Genomic DNA, 22,204 nt, shown 5'->3' with positions numbered 1-22,204 from the left:
TTAAGGACCAGCGGTTATCTTGCCTTCGCAGTACATGCCCTGCCCAAGCTCATTTCTTCCGATCTCTTCCGGTCTCCTAATATTACACTTCTCATTTTTCTTTCCGTGGCTCGCTGTGTTGTCCTTAACTCAAACTGAACCCTTTTCGTTAGCCTCCATGTTTCTGCCCCGTAGATGAGCACCGGTAAGATACAGTTGTACACTTTTCTCATGAGGGATATAGGTAACCTAGCCGCTATTCATGATCTGACAGAACCTGCCAATGCGCTCTAACCCATTGTAAACCTTCTAGTCATTTCTCTCTCATGATCCGGATCAGCTGTCACTTTCCTTTACCACTTCCAGCACCTCGCTGCCAATTGTGAACTGCCGTTCCTTTGCTTGACTGTTGAACATTACTTTGTCTTCTCCATATTAATCTTTACACCCACCGTTCTGTGTTTAACTCATTGATCATAATTTGCAGGTCAGCTCCTGAGTGACTCCGCACGGCAATGTCATCAGTGAATCGCAGATAATTTAGATATTCTCCAAAAACCCTTATCCCCGACTGTTTCAAATTCAGGCCTCGGAATACCTCCTGTAAACAGGCGGTGAATGGCTTTGGCAAGATCATGTCTCCCTGCCTGACGCCCTTCCTAATTTGGATTTTATTCATGATTTATGGAGAACTATAGTTGCTGTGCAGTTCCTATATATATCTTCTAGTACTTTGACACAAGGCTCATCTACCCCTTGGTTCCGCAATGCCTGTAGGACTGCTGTGGTTTCCACTGAATCAAATGTTTTCTTGTAATCAATGAAGGCTATATATATATATATATATATATATATATATATATATATATATATATATATATATATATATATATATATATATATATATATATATATATATATATATATATAGGGGTTGCCCAAGCAGCACAGGCAATTGGCCCAATGCTGGAAACGTATTAGCAAAGGCAGGCCGTACAAAGGATCAGGATGGGACAATACTTTTGCAATATTGGGCCAATTACCTGTGCGGCTTGGGTGATTATATTCTGTGCATTTCTCTGCCACCTGCTTGATAGTGTGAATATGATCTATTTTGGAATATCCTTTACAAAAGCCTGCCTGATCGTTTGGTTGAATAAACTCTAGGGTTTCCCTCACTCTATTAGTGATTACCTTAGTAAATACCGTGTAGGCAACGGACAGTAAGCTGAACGGTCTATAATTTCTCAAGACCTTGGCCTCTCATTTCTGATGAACTAAGATTAAGTTTGCGTTCTCCCAAGCTTCTGGTACAATCGAGGTCATGAGGCATTTCGTATAGAGGGTGCCCATTTTTTTTCAAGCACAATCTCCCCTCCATCCTGCAACAGATCTGCTGTTACCTGGTCCTGACCAGCTGCTTTTCCCCTTTGCATTACTCGTAAGGCTTTCTTTACTTCCTCTTTCGTTATTGGAGGGATGACGCATTGCTGTGCGGTACTGTCTCTATCATTAACGTTCTGATTACATTGGCTTCTGTAGAGATTTGTATGGTACTCTTCGGCTCCATATTATCTATAGTGCTAATTACATTGCTCTCCTTGTCTCTTAACGCATACATCTGTTTTTTACTTTTGCCTAGTTTCCTCTTCACCGCTTGTAGGCTACATCTGTTCTTTAGAGCATGCTCGATTCTCTCCTTATTAAACTTCCTTATGTCGGTTACCCCATAGCACTTATTTTTTAACTTCGGTAGCCCTGCTAGTTCTAATCTACCTGTAGGGTTAGACGCCCCCATGCTTTGACGCTTTTTAATTCCATCTTTCGTTTCCTGAGATTTCTTGATGGTATCCTGTCGAACGGTCCTAACGCCTACTTCTACTGCGCACTCCGCAGTGATTGCCGTCAGATAATCGTGCATTATATGAGCACTAAGATCGTCTTCCACAGTTAAAGCTGAATATCTGTTCTGCAGCGATATCCCGAATTCCTCTGCTTTCCCTCGTACCGCTAATTCATTAATGAAATTCCTCTTCACTATGTTTTTCCGCTTTTTTCGCTCCCTCTTCAAGATTAAGCTAATTCGAGACCTTACCATTCTGTGGTCGCTACAACGCACCTTTCCTAGGACGTCCACATCCTTAATGATGTCACGTTGAGCGCTTAGTATGAAGTCGATTTTCTTTTTAGTCTCGTCTCACCATTGTGGCTCTTCCAGGTCCACTTCCTATATTCTCGTTGGCGGAAGAAGGTATTCATGATCGGTAAATTTTTTCTATCTGCAAACTCTACTAATAACTTTCACCTGCGATTCCTAGAACCTATCCCATAGTCGCCTACCGGCTGATCGACAGCCTGCTTTTTGCCCATCATCGTATTGTAGTCGCCCATCAGTACATTCCTACTGTGATTTTACTTTCTTCACTGCCAATTTTACGTCTTGGTAGAAGCTTTCAACAGTCAGGACATCATGACGGCATGTAGGCGCATAAGCCTGCACAACCTTCAGCCTGTACCTCTTATTAAGCCTAATTACGCTAGCTTCCACCTTTTGGTTATTACAATCGAGCTTGCATACGTTGCAAGCTATATCCTGATTAATAAGGAATCCAACACCTAGTTCACGTCTATCCGCTAATCCGCGATAGCAGAGTATGCGCCCGCTTTAGTACTGTATATGCCTCAACTGTCTTCCTATCTGCACTAAGCCCTATGACATCCCATTTAATGCCCGCCACTTCCTGTAACAGCACTGCTAGGCTAGCCTCACTAGATTGGGTTCCAAGTTAAGCGTTGCGAGGTTGAGATACTAATGGCGTCCTGTCCGGAGCCAGGGATTCTAAGTAGCCTCCGCTGCGTCACAGGTCTGACCGCTGCCTTGGTCAGTTGCTTCACTGCTGCTGGGGACTGAGGGCCGAGGTATAATTGGTTTGTTCATATAAACTTCTGGCCAAGTACACCAGGGTGTCGAAATCCTGTTCTGGTGAGAGAGTGCTTTGTCGGTTGTGGTCACCGAGATTAGTCCGTACCCCAGGCCTGCTTATGCAATTCCATCGACACGCATAGTTTTTTTTAACCCGGTGGAGAACTTCGCGGCACCGCGATTCGAACAGCGGACCTCTTTCAAGCGAAGCGGACGCTCTACCTCTATGCCATCGCTGCATCTTTAAAGCGTGAAAAGGTATAAAAGTTTGTGCGCCTATATATTCATGGCTTAAAAGAGGAGAAAGTCACTACTAGTGCCCGAGTGAGTCAGTGAAATTTTTTATTCGACTTGGGATTGTCTTTTACACAACTTACAAGCAGTGTTCAAATGTATATTTTTTCTTAAGGACAGCTGTGTCCAGCCGAGAGCAGCAGCATGCTCTTTTGAATTGAAACGTAGCTGCTAATCTCTGAACACATGCACGCCACCAAGCTAAGCGTTGTAACTCAATACTCAACATTTATACCAATAACAGGCATACTTCATCGCTATCATCGCAGCTGTTGCAGTACACTTGATATTTGCTTGGTATTTGATTGATATTTGCCCGATCATCCTACGGTAATGCCTTGGAAATGATGCCAGGAGACGTTGCAGAATAATGAATCGGGTGTCTAGCAATATATGTCAGTTAATCAGTTACTCGGGAAAAAATAACCATCTTGGGAAAACTTTTGCACGTAACTTGGGTAAGGCATAGAGATGCTATCATAAGCGATCTTATTGTATTGAGTTTAAAAAAGTTTTATCAAAATGTGATTCTGACAACAAAACACCATTGAATAAGACAACTGGTGAAAAAAGGAAAAACATTCAGACTAAAAGTTAGATTTTTCAAGTCGCGACTTCGAACAAATTACTGGAAACTAAATCAAAGTATTACGGGGGGCATAGTATTTATAACATAAAAGAACAACTTTTAAACATCAATGTTAATAAAAGAATTATAGAATGAACTGAATGCTTTATTATTGGCTCCTAATACTTTTTTCTTTCTCTTTCATGCTCACTAGAATCGACTGTGTGTAATGTATAGGTAGTAACTTGAAGTTTCATATTTGCGCTTACTTCAAATATTAGTCTCTCGTTTTTTACAGCGCTCATATTTTTAGAATATTTCTGTTGATTTCCTTTCTATTTTATTTTCTCTACTTTGTTTCCACTCAATAATGTTGATTTATGAATCAAAGTTGTTATTATATGACAACGTTTCATTACCCAGTGCATGGCCTGCACCAATTCGAGCTGTACACCAACAAGCCCTTACCTAATGAGTAAATGGTACCCAGAAACCTACAATTCGTCCTGCCCCTTCTGTGGAGCAGTTGGCACACTCTTTCACGCGGTTTGGGAATGTCAAGAAAACCCAGACTTGGACAGCAATCCCGATCCGACTCATGAGCGCTGGGAGGCAACCCTTCATAGCCACAGCCCACTCGACCAGAAATTGCTGGTTGAGAGGGGCCGGGTTATGATGGCGACCAATGGGTTCTCGTACTGAACCCACCCAGTTTTTGTGCTCTGAATAAATGTTTTTCCTCCTCCTCCTCCTGAGTAGCATAAGTGTGGGACGAAGAAAAAGTGTACAGAGGACAGAAATTAAAGTTTCAATGTTATTTATTTACTAATTTTCGCTGTTCTGTAAGTCGAACTCGCCTACCTCGAAAGCCGCAACGCAAAAATTATAATTTGTGCTGGCAAAATTGAGGCGCCATTTATATCTTCAGGTTGTGGTAGTGAATCCAATTTTAGAGGGACTAAATTAAAATTAAGGTTTAAATAAAAAAGTGATAATTAAAATAATATTTAAGAAAATAATAATAAAACAAATTAAGAGAGAGAAACTGAGGAAAACCCGCTAAAGCTATTAGGAGAATAAATTATAAGAGTAATAAAGTGCTTAACAAAAGAGAGGGCAGTAAAGCCTGCCTAAGAGGAAGAAAGCACCTATTCTGGGGCCAGATCTCTATGCAGCGAACAGCAAAAAACTGTATGCTTATTCCTTGTGCTAATATTTTGTTGAGTGCGCCGCTCGAAACGCTAATGCTGAGGTGTCCTTAATGCCTTAGTAGAGCCATGACATCGATAGACCGCTATATCGCTGTTTTGTCTCTCTGCCTTTCCGCGGCACGATTTCAGGCAGCAAATATTCCCAGGAACGAAATCCTGCGTGCAAGGTAAGCCTATTGTATTGCAGCTTTGAGCCCTGATATTACCAAAGCCCTAATTTAATTATATGCTATCAGACGCCTGCAAATAGTAACTCTAGTTATCACTACAATGTGCTCTCTATGCACAAATGTTTGATTTTCTTATCTCCTCCATTCATTTTATTCTTTTCACCGTTGACACCATTTCACTCCAGTTCGATTATGTATGTCACATATGTAAGCAGCATGAAGCAATGGCGTAGAGGTAGAGCGTCCGCCTCGCGTGCAAGAGGACCGCGGTTCGAATCCCGGTGCCGCGCTATTCTCCACCTGGAATTGCATAAGCAGGCCTGAGATGCGGCCTGATCTCGGTGACCAGAAGCGACAACGCACTTCCTCACAAGAATAGGATTTGGCCAACCTGATGTACTTGGCCACAACCTCCTATGAACAAACCAATTAAACCTTTGCCCTCCGTCCCCAGCGGAGGTGGAGCAACTGATGGAGGCGGCGGTCAGACCTGTGAGGCATCCGAAGGAGCTAAGAATCTCTGGCTCTGGGCAGGCCGCCATTGGAATTTTAACCTGGCAACTTTAACGCTAAAACCTCATCTAGTGAGGCTAGCCCAGCAGTGCTGTTCGAGGAACTAGCGGGCATGAAATGGGATGTCATAGGGCTTAGTGAAGTTAGGAGGACAGGTGAGGCGTATACAGTACTAAATGGCGGGCACATACTGTGCTATCGTGGATTAGCGGATAGAGGAGAACTAGGCGTGGAATTCCTCATTAAGAAGGATATTGCTGGAAACGTAGAGCAGCTCTATAGTATTAACGAGAGGGTAGCAGCTGTCGTAACTAGGCTTATTAAGAAGTACAAGCTGAAGGTGGTGCAGACCTATGCGCCTACATCCAGCCATGATGACCAGACCGTTGAAAGCTTCTATGAAGACGTGAAATCATCAATGAAAAAATAAAAGCACAGTACACTGTAGTGATCGGTGATTTCAATGCGAAGCTGGGCAAAAATCCGGATGGCGATTAGGCGGTAGGCAACTATGGCGTTGGTAGAAGGGGAGACCTGTTTGTGGAGTTCGCAGATAGGAAAAATTTACGGATCAAGAACACCTTCTCCAGCACACGAGAGAACAGGGAGTGGATGTGGGCGAGTTGGTGAGGCGAAAAATGTAATCGACTTCATACTATGCGCTCAACCTGGCATAATTCAGGATTTGGACGTCCTCTGAAAGGTACGTTGTAGCGACCACAGAATGGTAAGGTCTCGAATTAGCTTAGATTTGAAGAGGGAACGGAAGAAGCTAGTGAAGAGGAAGACCATTAACGAGCTAGCGGTAAGAGGAAGATAGAGAGAGATAGAGGAATTCAGGATATCGCTGCAGAACGGATATTCAGCTTTAACTGTGGAAGGCGATGTTAATGTTCATACACTGAGCTATAATCTGGCAGCTATAATTACGGAGTGCGCAGTACAAGTAGGCGGTAGGACGGTTCGACAGGATACCAGCAAGCTATCTCAGAAAACGAAAGATCTGATCAAGAAACGTCAAAGCGTAAGGGCGTGTAACCCTACAGACAGGATAGAACTACCAGAGCTATTGATGTTAATAAATAAGCTCAAGGGTAGCCGACTTAAGTACGTTTACAATGAAAAGAATCGAGCACGCTCTAAAGAACGGAGGTAGCCTAAAATCGGCGAAGAGGAAACAACGCATAGGTAAAAACGAGATGTATCCGTTAAGAGACAAGGAGGGCAATGTCACTAGCAATATGGATAAGATAGTTAAAGTTGCCGAAGGGTTCTACACAAATCTATGCAGTATCCAATGAAATCAGAACGCTAATGATGGAGACAGTAAGGCACAGCAATGCGTCATCCCGCCACTAGCGAAAGAGAAACTAAAGAAAGCTTTAGGGAGCAATGCAAAGGGGAGAAGCAGCTGGTGAGGCTCAGGTAACAGCAGATTTGTTGAAGAACGGAGAAGGCATTCAGCTAGAAAAACTAGCCACCCTGTATACCCAATTACTTATGACCTCGACCGTACTAGAAGCTCGGAAGAACACAAAGATAATCTTAATTCTTTAGAAAGGAGACGCCAAAAAATTGAAAAAAACAGACCGATCAGCATACTGTCCGTTGCCTACAAGGTATTTACTAAGGTAATCGCTAATAGAGTGAGGGAAACGTTACTTTAGTCAACCAAATGATCAGGCAGGCTTTAATAAAGGATTTTTCAAAATATATCATATTCACACTATCAATCAGGTGACAAAGAAATGAGCAGAATATAACCAACTCCTCTATGTAGCCTTCATTGATTACGAGAAAACGTTTGACTCAGTGAAAACCTCAGCAGTCATACAGGCGATGCGTGACAAGGGTGTGGATAAGCTTTATGTCAAAATACTGGAAGATATATGTAGGAACTGCGCACCTACCAAAGTCCTCCATAAAGGCAGCGATAAAATTCCAATAAGGAAGGGCGTTAGGCAAGGAGACACGATCTCGCCAATGCTTTTCATCGCGTTTTGTAGGGATAGCTACATTACGGCAACACTTCGAGCCTTCAGCTTGGCGCAGCAGCCATGCTGTGGCTGCACCGCCACGCCTTGGCTGCGCCGCCACGCTCTCACGTGGCTGGTCACGTGGTGAGGAGCAGCTGCCGGCGGCGCGGTGCTGTGGCTGATCACGTGGTTCGTCACCTGGTTGGTCACGTGACCAAACACGTGGTGCGAAGCAGGTGCTGCGCCGGCGAAACCGAGCTGCCACAGCTGTGCGGATGCGCCGTGTCAAGTGGGATGACGATGAAGAAGGAAAGCCCAGCGAAACGGAGTGGAGAAAGACTGACTTTGCAATTAAACTGAGCAAGTTCCACTCGACCAGCTTTAGCTATCGCGTCTCTCCAGCTTCAAGCAGAGCTAAACCACCGCCAATTTTTTTTACATGACGTATTCAGAGGCCTGAATTGGGAACAATTGGAGATAAGAGTTAATAGCGAATACCTAAATAATCTGCGATTCGCTGATGACATTGCCTTGCTGTGTCACTCAGGAGATGAACTGCCAACCATGATCAATGAGTTAGACACAGAACGGTGGGTGCAAAAATTAACATGCAGAAAGCAAATTAATGTTCAACAGTCAAGCAAAGGAACGGTAGTTCATAATCGGCAGCGAGGTGCTGGAAGTGGTAAAGGACTCAAGGCACGTAGTGACAGCTGATCCGGATCATGAGAGAGAAATAACTAGAAGGATAAGATTGGGGTGGAGCGTATATGACAGGTTCTCTCTGATCATGAATAGCAGGTTACCTATATCCCTCAAGAGAAAAGTGTACAGCAAATGTATCTTACCGGTACTCACTTTCAGGGCAGATCCGTGGAGGCTAGGACAACACAGCGAGTCATGGAAAGGAAAATTATAAGTGTAACGCTAAGAGATCGGAAGCGGACAGAGTGGGTGAGGGAACAAATGAGGGTTAATGACATACTAGTCAAAGTCAAGAGGAAGAAATGGGGTAGGGCAGGGCATGCAATGCGAAGGCTAGATAACCGCTGCTCCTTAAGGGTAAAGGAGTGGACTCCAAGAGAAGGCAAGTGTAGCAGGTGGCGGCAGAAGGTTAGGTGGGCGGATGAGATCGGGAAGTTTGCAGGCATAGGGTGGTCGCAGCTGCCAAAAAACAGGGTTAATTGGAGCGACATGAGAGAGGCCTTTGCCTGCAGTGAGTGTAGTCAGGCTGATGATGATATGTAAGCAGATGCCAGCTCTTAGCTCTCAAGCAGTGCCACTACTCAAACTTTCATCTGACTGTCCTTGATTGGTCGTCGCTACTATTGGGAAATTTATTAAGACTCAAAAAAACGTCATTCAAACGTGTTAAAAATCCCATTAAGAGAACAGGTAAGATTTATCCGTGGAAACAAGCAATGTCTTCTCGCATTTTTTTTGTATCAGCAGTGCCTTTATAACAGATGAGTAATGCTACACAATACAGTGCTAACCTCCGTTCACTCAGAATCATGCTCTTATACTTAGTGTGACAACATTACATTTAGTCAGCTATGTAGTGTCTGTAAAACGCAAGATATATGTCCACAAGCCCCCTTATATATCTTGAATTATCTCTGCGCAACGAAGATGTGCAAGAATCGGCACCAATTTTGCTCAATGTCAACTTCTCGAATTGGTGCAGTGGTCGTCGCCAACTATCGCTTTCCTAACTGTAAATAACGGTTCCCTCCTTTGTGCTAGCGACCACCCCTCTCCGAATAAATGCTGATTGTTCTATGTTTATGCTGCCTTCTTACTTGTGCAAATCACTGTTTTTGCGTCCAGAATACTCAGTCAACACCTAACATAACCTCAGCAGAGATTAGAGCGATAGGTTTCAGAACCCCTTGACCAAGTTTGCGTTGCATTTCATTGCCTTTGACTTCGTTCTTGTTGTGCTTCGCCCAGAGCGTCTTCAATGAGCGCCAAGAGAATGCCTATGAGCAAGCTCAGCGTCACGCCGATGGGTCCTACATCAGTGATGTGTACCGTAATACGGCGCGACGCTGAGTAGGAGGGAAATTTCCACTGCTCCGCCTAGGTGACGTGGATGGCGACTCGCCAGGTGCAAGGCGCTCTTCTCTGTCGTAGAAAGGTAGCTCCTCCGTAGCGTAAGGTAGCGCGCTCGACTCCCAGCACGGGTCCTAAGTTCTATTCCTCCTCTTGATGAGTGAATATCTTTATTGGCCAAAGAATTTTCTTTAATATGAAAATACATTGCCTAAGTTTGCTGAGTTACAAATAGGCAAACTGAGACATCACAGTCGCAGTTTATACAACATTATTTACCTCAGAGTCCGTGATCGTGATCCTGTGTATGACCTGATACACCATGTGACGCCCATACCTCAATCCTCTAGATAAATGATCTACTTGTGCGAATGTCTCACGTCATGGGCTCACGTCATGGTCCCCATGACCGCTCCATATTATTGTCGCACCGACGGCACCCGTGTTTTTCCGCAACCGAAATGCTGAAGCTATCCCCTTATTAAGCGTCCCAATTTCAAATGGTTAATAATACGATGCTTCCAAATGAAAGCGCTACAGTTGCGTAAAATTGGAAACAAGAAACCGAACTTGTGTCTCTCATTTCAGGAAGAAGTGTTAAAGTTGTTTGGTGCATGTTTATTCGAAATGGCGAGCGACGCTTAGTATACCGCTGTCTAAGGCGTAACGTTCTGCGCACACATACTAGTTCGGCCATCTGATGAGAGCATGCCGAATGAGGAAAATGTAATCCCTGAGTAGCCTCAAAAGATCATATAGGAACAAAGCTGGAACCCGAAGGATATTTACCCACATATTCTAAGAATTTTTAGCCCTCACTGAATAGTTCATATGATCAGCAATCAAGTTGTAAACTGATTAAGAATCAATGAGAGTCACGGACATCTTTCAACGAACCCACCAAGTTCGTGAATAGGCAACCAACAGCGGTGATGTCGCACTGCAGCTGTTCCGCTACACGCCTCAACACTACTTCCTGTCACCCTGTTCGGACGCGTCCAATGCGAGACTACGTTCTTAACGATGGCTTATGACGTCACTTGCCTAGTAACTGTCTTCGTAGCCCAGTGTTTTAGATCATAAGAGCCTCGTGTGGTACCAACAAAGCGCGGAAGCTCATGGCTCGTGAAACCTCAGCCATGGGTACCTGTTTGGCGACCGACGGCCAGCCTACACTAGATACATGGCCGGCAGACTAAGAAAGTTCGTGAGTTTAGAAGAGTAGGGAAAGAAAACATCCACACAGAATGTCCACTACATTATAGTCAGTACGAAAGCACCGATTTGTGCTACGTAGAAAAATACAATCCGCGGGCAGTGCCGCTGTACGGAGGAAATGAAAGTTGATGAAGGCGACGCTCTGCAAACCACAGCGGGCGGGTGTGGTACAGTTTAGCGCGAATCGTGTTCGGCAGCCTTTTTAGCCTGTGGAAGAGCCGAATAATGGATATACAACCGGAACCACCTCGTTCATCTAAGCCTTTGTTAAATTGACAGTGCGCTTTGTGGAGGGAGGGGGGGGGGGGTATGCTGCACAGCTTGAATGGTTGCTGGTGCTTGATGAATGTGTATGTCTCCCGCAGCTTTGATGTGCAGGCGGAGTGCAGAGTACGAAGGCATGAGAATGTGCGTCTGCATTGCGGACTAGCATGTGTTTACAGAAACATTTGGCAGCCCAGCAAGATGCTTTCCACGCAATAAAGAAAAACTGCGGGGGAAAAACTGCCTAATGGGGTCTCGCTGCGCCCTTTCAAGCTAATCTTTTCACGCCGTTGCAGGGTCGACGACCAGTCGTGGTAATAATGTGAATTTTTCTTGCTATGGTCTCAGTCGGCGGGCATACATAGGCAAGAGACAATTTTGCTAGACACTGAACCTCCACATTGGTGCTTCGTACTAAGAGATTCGCGATGTGAGTCTTCGAGCTACTTCGTACTCAAGGTCAACATTTATAGCCCAACAAGCACTATGCGTTCGGCGCAATGAATGCTGACAGGCAAAAGTAAATGCTGCAGAAATAGAAAGAGCGAGAATATGAAAGGCAGGGAGCAAACCAGAGTGGTGTTCCGGATAGCTACTCTGCACTGCTGCAAAAGGGTGACGGGATTTAAAAATGAAAGTTGCAAGGAATGCGGAATGCAATCCTAATATGCCACGCAAGCAAAACGCCTTCAAATAACGAAACAATCCTTTGCAGGTCATTACGAGCGTCGATTGCTTTTCCCGTATTCTGGACATCTTACCAACTATGAGAGAGTGAGAGTCGAGGCAGTCTAGCGTTCCAGCACTAGGTGTATCTCTCCTTCCTAAAAAAGGGGGATCGTATAGAGCACAGAATTGATTCTCGCCTCACGTCCACTTGCATCACAAGCAGGGCTGTTGGTCCTGACAACATTAAGTGAATATTGCTTTGTTTAAAGCAGCACAGAGCCATAGACGGCAGAGCAAGTTGTCCTCCCATCGCTGTAAGTTAGGTTGAAAACATAGGCCCAGTCCAGAACCAGGAAGGAGCTGAAAACATCACCCCCAATTTACGTGGCGCGTATGAGCTCCAGCACCATCCTGCGAAACCTACCGGCTGCGTAAAAGCTTAATATAGTAATAGTCACATGAACTTCGTTACTGATGGCTGATTGGTCGGCATTTCTTTTTTCCTGATGGCGCAGTCTCCTGGTAGCCATTTAAAACGTATATTGTGAAGACTGCTTATTGCCCGACGAGAAACTTCTCATATTCTAGAAACGAGTTGCCCATGCGATCAGCAGCAGAGTGTAGCTTCCAGAGTTTGTAAGATGTCTTTAGGACAACGAAAAACCGGCAAATAGTGGGTTTTCTATAATGTTATAATCAAACGGCACCCAAAGGGGAGCAGGTTTTCCAACCGCCGAAGAGGCGTGCTTGTTGTCTTCATGGTCTTCAATGTATACGTTGCTTGGATGACCACAGATCATGCATAATTCATGGATATAATGTAGCCGTTTGTGTAGACATGTTTTCGGGGACTGTGGATAGTAAGCGGATGGTCTAAGTTTACTGGTCTGAGAGCACTCGAAGGCACACGGGCTTACTTTCTAATGCCTCTTATAGACAGGTAGAGTCGCAGTCCAGGTTGATGCACACTCCGTTAGATTGACGAAGGTCTTGTGGCTGGAGTAAGTTGCAAGGGCAGATAAGCATTAGCGGTTTTAGCCAATGCAGGCTGTGGCATGTAACACGAAGAGTTGCGAGACTCTAAGTGGACCTGATTGAGGGGGGCCGAATTGGTGCTGTAATTGTACCAGTACCAGTGTATGACATAAATGGATGATTCCGAATGATAGTAGTTGCTTCGGTAGAGCCCATATCGGCAGGCAAGGGCGCGTACTACCTCGATGGAAAGAAACGCGAACAACCCGGCGCCAACATGCTCCGCTGTCAGAATTTATCTTCATCGCGCATTTACCTGGGTGGTATGAAAAGACGTTAAAGTCGTCCTAGAATGCATCATGGACGATACTAGGGTCTTTTCGCTATCACCCAAGAAAAAGCAGGGTGAAAAGAAATTGAAACAGCGGAGCGTGTTGGTGCCGGGTTGTTCGCGTTTCTTTCTATCGAGGTAGTACAGACAGCTTGCTCTTGCCCATTCTGGAGAATACGAATGTTTGTCTTTCTATTGTTACTCACTTTGTGAATTATCTAGCGCACAAGATTCAGGGCTAGTGAATTGCACATTTGTCGCATCAGTCGTAGTGACGCACCTCGTGACTTTTATGAAAGAAGCGAACGTGGACAATCGTGGCCATTCTCTTTTAGGTTAGAGAGATTGCAACTGAACGACAGACTTCGATCCATGATTTATCGTTCCAACGAAGCGACGATTTCTTTCGTAGCTAGCACCTTTATTGTTTGTACATGTCGCGTAAGGTGGCTTGCTTTTGTGTAAACGCATCTAGAGAACAGCATCTTGTACAAATATAAAGCGTGTGCACTAGGTGTCAAGAGGTTAATAGTGAACCCGCTCTCTAAAATCTCTTAAGAACATGCTGACGAGTCACACTTGATGTCCAACTTATTGGCCTATACAGATTATAGCAGTGAGTTGACCAGGCCGACGAGAGCAAGGTTGGAGAGAATAGGGCCCAGCACTATGCCTGGGGAACTTTGCTTGACATGCAATGTAAAGATACTGGTCTATCTATACTCTACAAAGAGCGACCTCCCTGAAAAAGAACCTTGGTGAGCTTCACATATGGCCTACAATATTGGCAGCTTGCAAGGGATCGAAAATGGCAAGAAAGAAACGCCTTAGTAAACTGTTTGTTTTTGCTGTGCCAAACAGTCGATACCAGGACTACCACAATGTCTATACACGAGGGTCCGCCCTGGAGCATGGATATTAAAATTCAGTAATATTCGGCATCCCTTCTGTCTCCATTGCTTTCTAATCGGGAACATTATTTCCATCAATTTGATTGCACCGGTAACGACTGCGATTGGTCGGTGTTTTAAACCACGGGCAGTGGCGACTAATACTGCTTAAAAGCTTTTATTGCGTACCGAACGTTTATCGCTTGGAGGTACTCCTAGCAGATTTGATAACTTGTGAAAATCACGTGCTCTTTTTCGTGAAATAATTCATACATACTCGTGACATCTCTTTCTAAGATCTTATGGCTGAGCTATATATCACTTAGAGTGATCAGCAAATGCGTCCTGCATTATTTTGTTCAATGTTTATAAAACAATTTTTCAGTGTCTTTTAAAACCATTTTTATTACACGAGTTTATGATTCGTCTTTAGGGCGCTATTTAAAACAGTGCAGAGAAAGGAGGTCATTCGTTTCTCCCCGTGGGCGCGATCCCGAATGTGGTGGCCGTGTTTTCATCGATGTTTATTGCAAAAAAAAAAATGACTGTGGGAATACCGTATTTTCAAAACGAATCCAGTAAGAATGTTGCACCTATGTCTCAAAATTGAATAAAAATGATATAGCTAAAATTAAGGTGAGGAATACTTGCGCACCCGCGTGACCGAATTGAAGCGAATTTAGAAATTGTTGAAAAATTCGTTACTAAGGAGCATATTTTTGCTAACTAAACAACTTCGAAAAAGCGAAGAACTTAAATGCGGCAATGCGGTATGACCTTTCAAGGTCAAGGTCAGCATTTCAGTTTTGTGGCCTAACGTACAGGGGCAAGGCAGAACGGTGGGCCCGTTGGTATGGCATGTTAAAGAAGTAATTTACCAGGCAAAAAAAGACGAATACACAAGAACACACAGCCGTGGTCCTGTGTTGTTCTCTCCTTGTGTGCTCGTCTTGTTTTGGCTTGTATGTTTCTTCTTTAATGCACAGAAAGCAGAAATTTAACTTTAGCCACTGCGGATCCGGCCGGAGTCGTACCCACACCGTCAAAACTTGAGGGCCCTATACGAGCATTGTGAGCCCCAACACTAGAATAGATAGAGCCTCGCGCACGGTGCGGCACCTGGGTGGGCTCGGGTTTTTAAACGCTCGTCATCAAAATTACGCAAGATCGTATTAGACTCGTATGTTCCAGACGTTCCAAAACCTGACGGTACAATAAAAACGTTTCTAATAGGTTTGAACAAGCAATATCTTAGTCGCTCGATGATTTGAATGGGAGGTATTTTCCTAGCTATTAAAAATTCGAAAATATCGCGCACCGCTCAGAACTTCTGAGTCCTGTGCCACCGCGGGGCGCTTTACTGAACCCCACGTGATCTAAATTATTCCGAAGCCGTTAACTGCGTCGTCGCTGATGCCTATATATGGTTTCAAGATATGGAACACGAAAATCTGCATAAATTTACATTAATTTTTTCCCTCGTCTTGTTTATTCTGGTGGTATATTAAGCAAATGTTTTCAATGACGGCTAGCCCGAAAGTAAATTTTCCGACTATTCTATCGAAGCACTGGAATGCCATCTGTGACATATACTCAGCCAATCTCAATGAAAAACTTCATGACGCGGCACACCGTTAACTCATTTACCTTCCAAATAAATCTGATTTTCCACTTTTTTCTGAATTAACATGTGTTCTGAAGAATCTAATTGCTTTTCATACTGCAGAACTGCTGTCGCTAGAGACACAAAATGTGCAGGATGCAAATGCCCCAAGGGAGAGGACGTGTGCAATATCCCCAGCACAATATGCGAGTGCTACGAGGGGGCGATATACTTCCAAAACACCATATACTGCGCTAAGGATGCCAGCGACTGTAGGACGAGGTGAGACTTTTTTCATCCGCACATTGTTTGATACTCTCTTCTATCATTCTAAAGGTAATCTTAAAATATAGCGGCAATGAGTAGCAGAGCCACATTTCAAAGCTTTGCGGATATATGCTTTGCTGGTATTATTAAAAGTCGACTTGTAGATCACTTATTTAGCAATATTTAGCTTTTTGTCGCTAGTTGTGTCTACTGTTCTCTATTTTCCAGCAATCTATGATTCCGTGCTCCAGGCACAAAAGAACAGCCTTCATCGGCACAAAAATGCATGAAATTCAAAGAAATGCTGCAACTTATTTAGTTATAACTACGGTGGACGAGATATTGTTGTCATCAGTGTTTTACAAAGATGCGCCTTGTTAATGTCGTCAAACACGGATTTATTTTCTTGGGAGAGAGAATAACTTTACTGAAAATGCCTGCAGAATCGGATGGGCTGATAATTATTTGTATAGGCTCCTACAACACCGTTCTCGTTATTAGTGTATGGGGCATGGAGTGCAACATGATGGGCTGCAGACATCTGAATTTCAATCATACCACGACCGAGAGGGCATCGAATCGTTCCTAATTCATAAATTGAAAGCTGCCTCTTCAGGCATAAACTAAAGCATTGGCAAATGAACCTGCCTGTGATCATACCCTTCTTTCCAACGACCTTGTAAATATCAGTGGCGGCGTGAATGGTGTATTTTATTGAACCGAATAAACACCGTGCCTTCCTGCAAGTGCACGATATATTCCTATAACACGGAATAGCATTTGTATTTATTTATTTCTTGTAATATCAACGAATTTGAAACCACTGTATGCTATATATATATATATATATATATATATATATATATTATATATATATATATATATATATATATAAATATATATATATATATATATATATATATATATATATATATATATATATATATATATATATATATATATATATATATATATATATATATATATATAAAGCAAATCAGAGGCTCCTTTGTTTGACAAACATATGAAGGAAAACAACATAAATACCCAAGCGAACAGCGCATTGGACAGCCTTCACCGTAGCTCAGTTCGTGGAGCACCGGACGCGATATTCGTAGGTCGTGGGTTCGGATCCCAGCAGCAGCGTGATTGTTTTTCTGCTACTTTATAAGGAATCTTCTTTAAGCGACAGCTTATTCGAAGTATTATTCTATCAATGAATCAGCACTACAAATTTAAAAAAATAGAAACATTCCCTTATGCACCTTGGTTTCGGTGACTCTTGGCTGCCTCATATTGTCACGTGGTGGTGACGTTGAAGAACACAGTAGCAATACTGTGAAAGACAAAACTAACTTTTATTGGGTGAACCTGTGCCCACAAAAGAGGCTACACTTGCAGCACAACGGTAGCGGCGAACACGGTTGGCGATCGTCGAAAATCTGATCCACGGGTCAAGCGCGTCGGCTGCTATATAGCAGTCGTCGAATATTCCAGACTAATCGTTGGGACCCGCGTGCCTTCCACAAAGCTCTACACAATTCGCGTCAGGCGATGAAATCAGATAACATGAGGTTCGGCTACAACAGACAGCGAATAGAAGCATCTCTGACTTGCCAGAAACTTCGGATAGATGTAGGAGCGTCCCGCGCTGTGCGATAACACTTGTTAGGCGGCGAAACGTGGTCGCCCAATAAATATAAGTACACGTGTCAATATATATATATATATATATATATATATATATATATATATATATATATATATATATATATATATATATATATATATAGGGTACGAGAAATTGACGCGCTTCACTGCTTCAAAATAATATATAGCGTAGTATTAACTTCTTCAAACAAAATTTGTTTTGACTGGACGTTTCGATCGGAGGACCGATATTTTTCAAGGGTGACTTGTCTTAACAGGTCTTCCCCCTTTTTTTTAGCGGTTGGACAGAGAAGAGGTGTGCAATAAGCGGATACAGAATACGGAAATAAGTTAATAGAAACAAAAAATAACAATTACAAACCAATAAAAAAACATGAATACGAAAAGCAGGAACGGGGAGTGGGTGCCTCACAAAAATGGGCGAGTGCACACAACATGTAAGAAGTAGGGAAATAGAATTTCCACACCTAACCCCTGCGTTGTTAAGTACTGCTTTCTTTCTCATCGACAGATGTGTCGAGATGAGCTGAGATGGGCTAGAGTGTTCGTGGCCGTGCAGCTGTCTTCGTGGAAGAATGCGGGGCGTCGTCGCTTCTCCTGGCCAGGAGGGCAGAGGGAAAAGAATGCCGACTAATATTCAAAGGAAGTAGAGGATAAAAAAAAGAGTTTGGTGTTTTTTCTTTGCATTGGCTAATATTGTACCCTCCGCTGGTCTAGTAGCTGTGGAGAGAGACAGAGGAACAACGTTATTGAAACACCAGCCAATGAATGCCAGGAGAAAAGTCCACCGCCCCTAGCCTTCAGCCGGAATCCCTTCGGACACAACAGCATCAAGAGCTCGACCGATGATGTCACGCTGGACGTTAGGGCCTGAGCTGAAGAGCCAATCCTCCCAGAATTCTAAAGTGCGCGGGCTATCGTGCTTAGTCGGACACATCCACACCAAGTGCACCTAAGTTGCTGCATCGTCGCAAAATGTTCACTTCAGGATGCCACTTGCTGTAGTTTACTGAGTAGGTAAATCCCCTTTCTGTTATTTTCTCCGTATTACCTCCTCTGTTTTATTGAGCGTTCTGTCCGCTGTCGAATAAGTTTGTCAGTTTAGTGTGTAGTATAGTGTGATTTCCTGGCACGCGCGCATATCCTCTCTGCTGTTTATAGTTTTGGTGACTTAGGAGGTTCCAGGGGTCGACCGTGAGACCTCGGTCCACCAAATGAGCCTCTTCGTTTCCGCTATGATTCTGGTGAGCTGGTGCCAAAACAAGCAGAACAAGTTCTCTGGGTCCTCCTTTCTTGTTTAATATACGAATGGCATTCGCCGTCGCCCTTCCCAGTTTGCAATTTTCATAACCGCTGTGGAAAAAAAAACAGCTGGAGGTACATGAATGAATTTTGCCAGTGTAAAAGATGACATATGATAGAGTAGCCTGAAAGGAGAGGTGGTAAAAGAAGGAGAGAAAAGAAAAGTGGGATGTGGCCTTCGCGAGACCAGAAGATGAATTGAATGGCAGGGTGAAATAGCTACTCAAATGTAGCATGCAAAAGGGTACGACATCAAACTTCGTAGTCAGTGGTGCTTTCTGCATTAGAGTTTGTATTTTCGTACATCTCTCACCTGGAAACAGAGGAGAGGGTGCCGTGGTTTTCGCTTAAAAGAAATCCACGGATTCTCCTTGGCTGCAGCCCCGGGCAAAGCCACAGGAGGTGTGGCTGTAGGCCTGAGTATTGCGATATATGCACATTAGACACCTGGGGCGGAGATAAAACACTAGAAATTGAGACCAGTTTCCTATTACGGCATGATTGAGGGCAACCCTGATCCGGGTCATCCCAACAGGAACCTGCTCTGCGCAGATAAGATAAGGGGGAGGGTTACCACACAGACAGGAATGAGAGCACGTGTCCGGCGCTGGAGGTGCTACTTTGTCGCTAAAAAGAGGGTGTCATCATCGAGATTTTGAAGACGAGGCTGTCGCTCGGCACCTTGCACAATCTGCACAGCTTTGAGAGCTCAGGAGGTCCCATGATACCCGCTCGTTACGAAAATTGTAACATTAGTTTTGCAATTTTTTCTATGTTTGAAACTTAATAAGTGGGTGCACCATTTGGTTACATTTACTTTGTCATCCGCCTTTGCACACGCAGCGTTTTCTAGCATTTATTGTGCCGTTTACGTATAAATCGATATATTTTCAATTAAAATAACTGGAATGTCAGTGGGTTTTTTTCAAGTTTAATGCAAACAAAGCAGTAAGAAAGTTGCAGACAACATAGCAAAAATGTTCTGTCGGAAAATTTAGACTCAACATTCACTTTTAAAGTGGCGGAGATTTGGAAATATTCCGCGTCTTAAGTGCTTTGATTCTGTTCTAACATTGCTTCTTCGATGGTCTTTCTTTTGGAGCACTACAGGGTGTCTGATTATCTCATTACACGGGGTGACAAACATTTGGAGCGAGTAATGGTTCGTGAACTGAAATTTTCTAAAGATGCCCATATTAGGGCGGTTTCTTGTATTTGGAGCATGATATTTGTAGAAAAACATAATTTTCTTCAAATCAGTCCCTTCCACTTCTATTACGATTTGTCTTGGCTGATATACTTGTTTTAGCGAAATCTAAAATGTCAAGAATTTGGCTTGTGTTCTTTTGCCCGGGATGAAGCAAAACCGGAATGCTAAGCCACTTAAATCACCTTTGGGCTAAGCACACCAATCCGCCCGTCACGTTTATATGGGTGCCAGCGTTCAGCATTACAAGGCGACGTGTGTTGGTGGTCAAGGGTCCTTTAGTAATGTTCAACAGAAAATGAAGCCTTTTGGTAAGTGGCAGACTATGACCAAAGCAGGCTAGATGAAAGTACAGAGGAATTAACTGAAATAACATGGCAACATTTGTGACTTGCGTGGTTTAACGTCCCAAAATGACTCAGGCTATGAGGGACGTCAAAGTGGAGGGCTCCGGAAATTTCGACCAAATGGCGTTCTTTAACGTGCACTGACAACGCATAGTACGCGGGCCTCTACAATTTCGCCGCCATCGAAATTCGACCACCGCGGCTGGGATCCAACCCGCGCCTTTCGGCTCAGCAGCCGAGCGCCATAACCACTGAGCCACCAAGGCGACTTAACGGGGCAAGACAAAGGATGTGATAGGGTACTTGTAGGGTTCGGTGCGCTGTCGCATCTTTTTGTACATGTGTTGCGAATATTCCGCGAGAGGGCAGTGGCCTAGGCTGCGCGTCCGGTTTTGTTTTATTTTGTTTTGCTTTGGTGCACGCCATTAGAAGGGGACTCATGCCTTTTTGGTTAGTCTCCCCATTCGTCCTTGCGGTTTCCTTCGCCGCTCCGGACGGCGGGGCTATCTGCCGGCCTCGACCTTGGACCCCTTTCCCCTTTGCGAAGGATTGCGAGACCACCTAGGGAGCAACTCGTGGGTAAGGGAAAACGCTGACATCAGTTCTGATCTTTCATATTCGTCAAAACTGATGAGCCGCAGTTAGCAGTTTATTTTTACGTGTGGAAAGGGGCGCGAGCATCTTCGGGGTGTACCCGTGAAGGGAGCCGCGCCCGTGTGCTTTTTGTCTCTAGCGACTCCTAGCTGGCAGGCGCTCGGTCTGGCCGAGTGCGGAGGGAGTGACCGTTGAGAGCTGGTGAGAGGCGCGCCATTTTGACTGTTGGGACGCGGTGTCCCTCGCCTCTGTGCAGGCGGTCGGCTAGGCCGGCCGCGGATAGTTGTGGCCGTATGCTGACTTTTGTTTGTACCCATCTGTAAATAGCCGGTATAAAAGTTCGTTTCTCACTAAATCGCTTCGCCTGCAAGTCATCATCGAGAAGCCTTCAAGCGGTGCATCCAGTTTCTAGAAATCACGGGACCAACACCACCGGCAAACCTTTACTGTACTATACGGGAGTCATTAGATCTTATCTTCCATCCGCCTTTTTCACGACGCGACTGCGCATGCGCCCATCCCCTGGCGGCGGTGTCGCGAAACATATTGGAAGGGTCGCGCGCTCCACTCGAGACCGGCCGTGGAAGTGTAAACAAACCGGCTTCCTACGCGGGGTGCGTTGCTGCAGCCGTCGGGCGTTCAGCGCGACGCATTTGGCGATACCTACGAAATATGTTGCATACGGCTGCAATGCCCAATATGTAAAGAGAAGCAAACTCGGATTTTTTCGCTTTCCGAGCGCTTCCCGACAGGCTTCGACGCGAAGCGTGGATAAAAGCAGTTCGCCGGCTCGACAATCGTGGCCGCCCTTGGGCACCGTCAAGCACGTCAAGACTGTGCGGGAATCACTTTGTGACAGATACCGGCGAGGTACTGTGTTTAAATGCGTGTGCAGTCTATCACGAAGTGTTTTATTCATGGGCAGGAAGGCCTCGAATGTCACCGCAAACACCCAGACTTCGTTCCGACGTTTTTGCTTTCTCAAGCAAGAACGCCACATGGGCAAGTGCTGTGAGCCAGTTTCAACGCTCGATGTAGCGGCCAACGAAAAAGAAGCTACGAGAGCATTCACGCTAGGTGCTAAAATTTTGTCATCTCCTATGGAAATTTTCTTGTTTATGCCACTACACCCTGGCCAATCCCCCCGTGTGGGTATGTGCCATGTATTAAGAGGCAG

The 22,204-nt window shown here is 44.4% G+C and overlaps 1 protein-coding gene across 4 annotated transcripts in view; it reads left to right on the top strand.

Moving 5' to 3' along the window:
- The first annotated feature begins 4,930 nt into the window (after nucleotides 1–4,930).
- Nucleotides 4,931–22,204, top strand: part of LOC144100283 (laminin-like protein epi-1) — a 55,353-nt gene continuing 38,079 nt past the window's right edge. For 3 of the 4 annotated variants that reach the window (XM_077633275.1, XM_077633274.1, XM_077633273.1), the window contains exons 1-2: nucleotides 4,931–5,142; nucleotides 15,763–15,921. In XM_077633275.1, the coding sequence (XP_077489401.1) occupies nucleotides 5,042–5,142; nucleotides 15,763–15,921 (260 nt within the window). In that variant the 5' untranslated portion in view covers nucleotides 4,931–5,041. The remainder of the gene's footprint in view (nucleotides 5,143–15,762; nucleotides 15,922–22,204) is intronic. The other variant, XM_077633276.1, reaches the window with a different exon arrangement.

The sequence above is a fragment of the Amblyomma americanum genome, chromosome 8, assembly GCF_052857255.1.
Source record: "Amblyomma americanum isolate KBUSLIRL-KWMA chromosome 8, ASM5285725v1, whole genome shotgun sequence".
Taxonomy (NCBI): Eukaryota; Metazoa; Arthropoda; class Arachnida; order Ixodida; family Ixodidae; genus Amblyomma; species Amblyomma americanum.
This window is presented reverse-complemented; position numbering and strand designations above follow the sequence as displayed.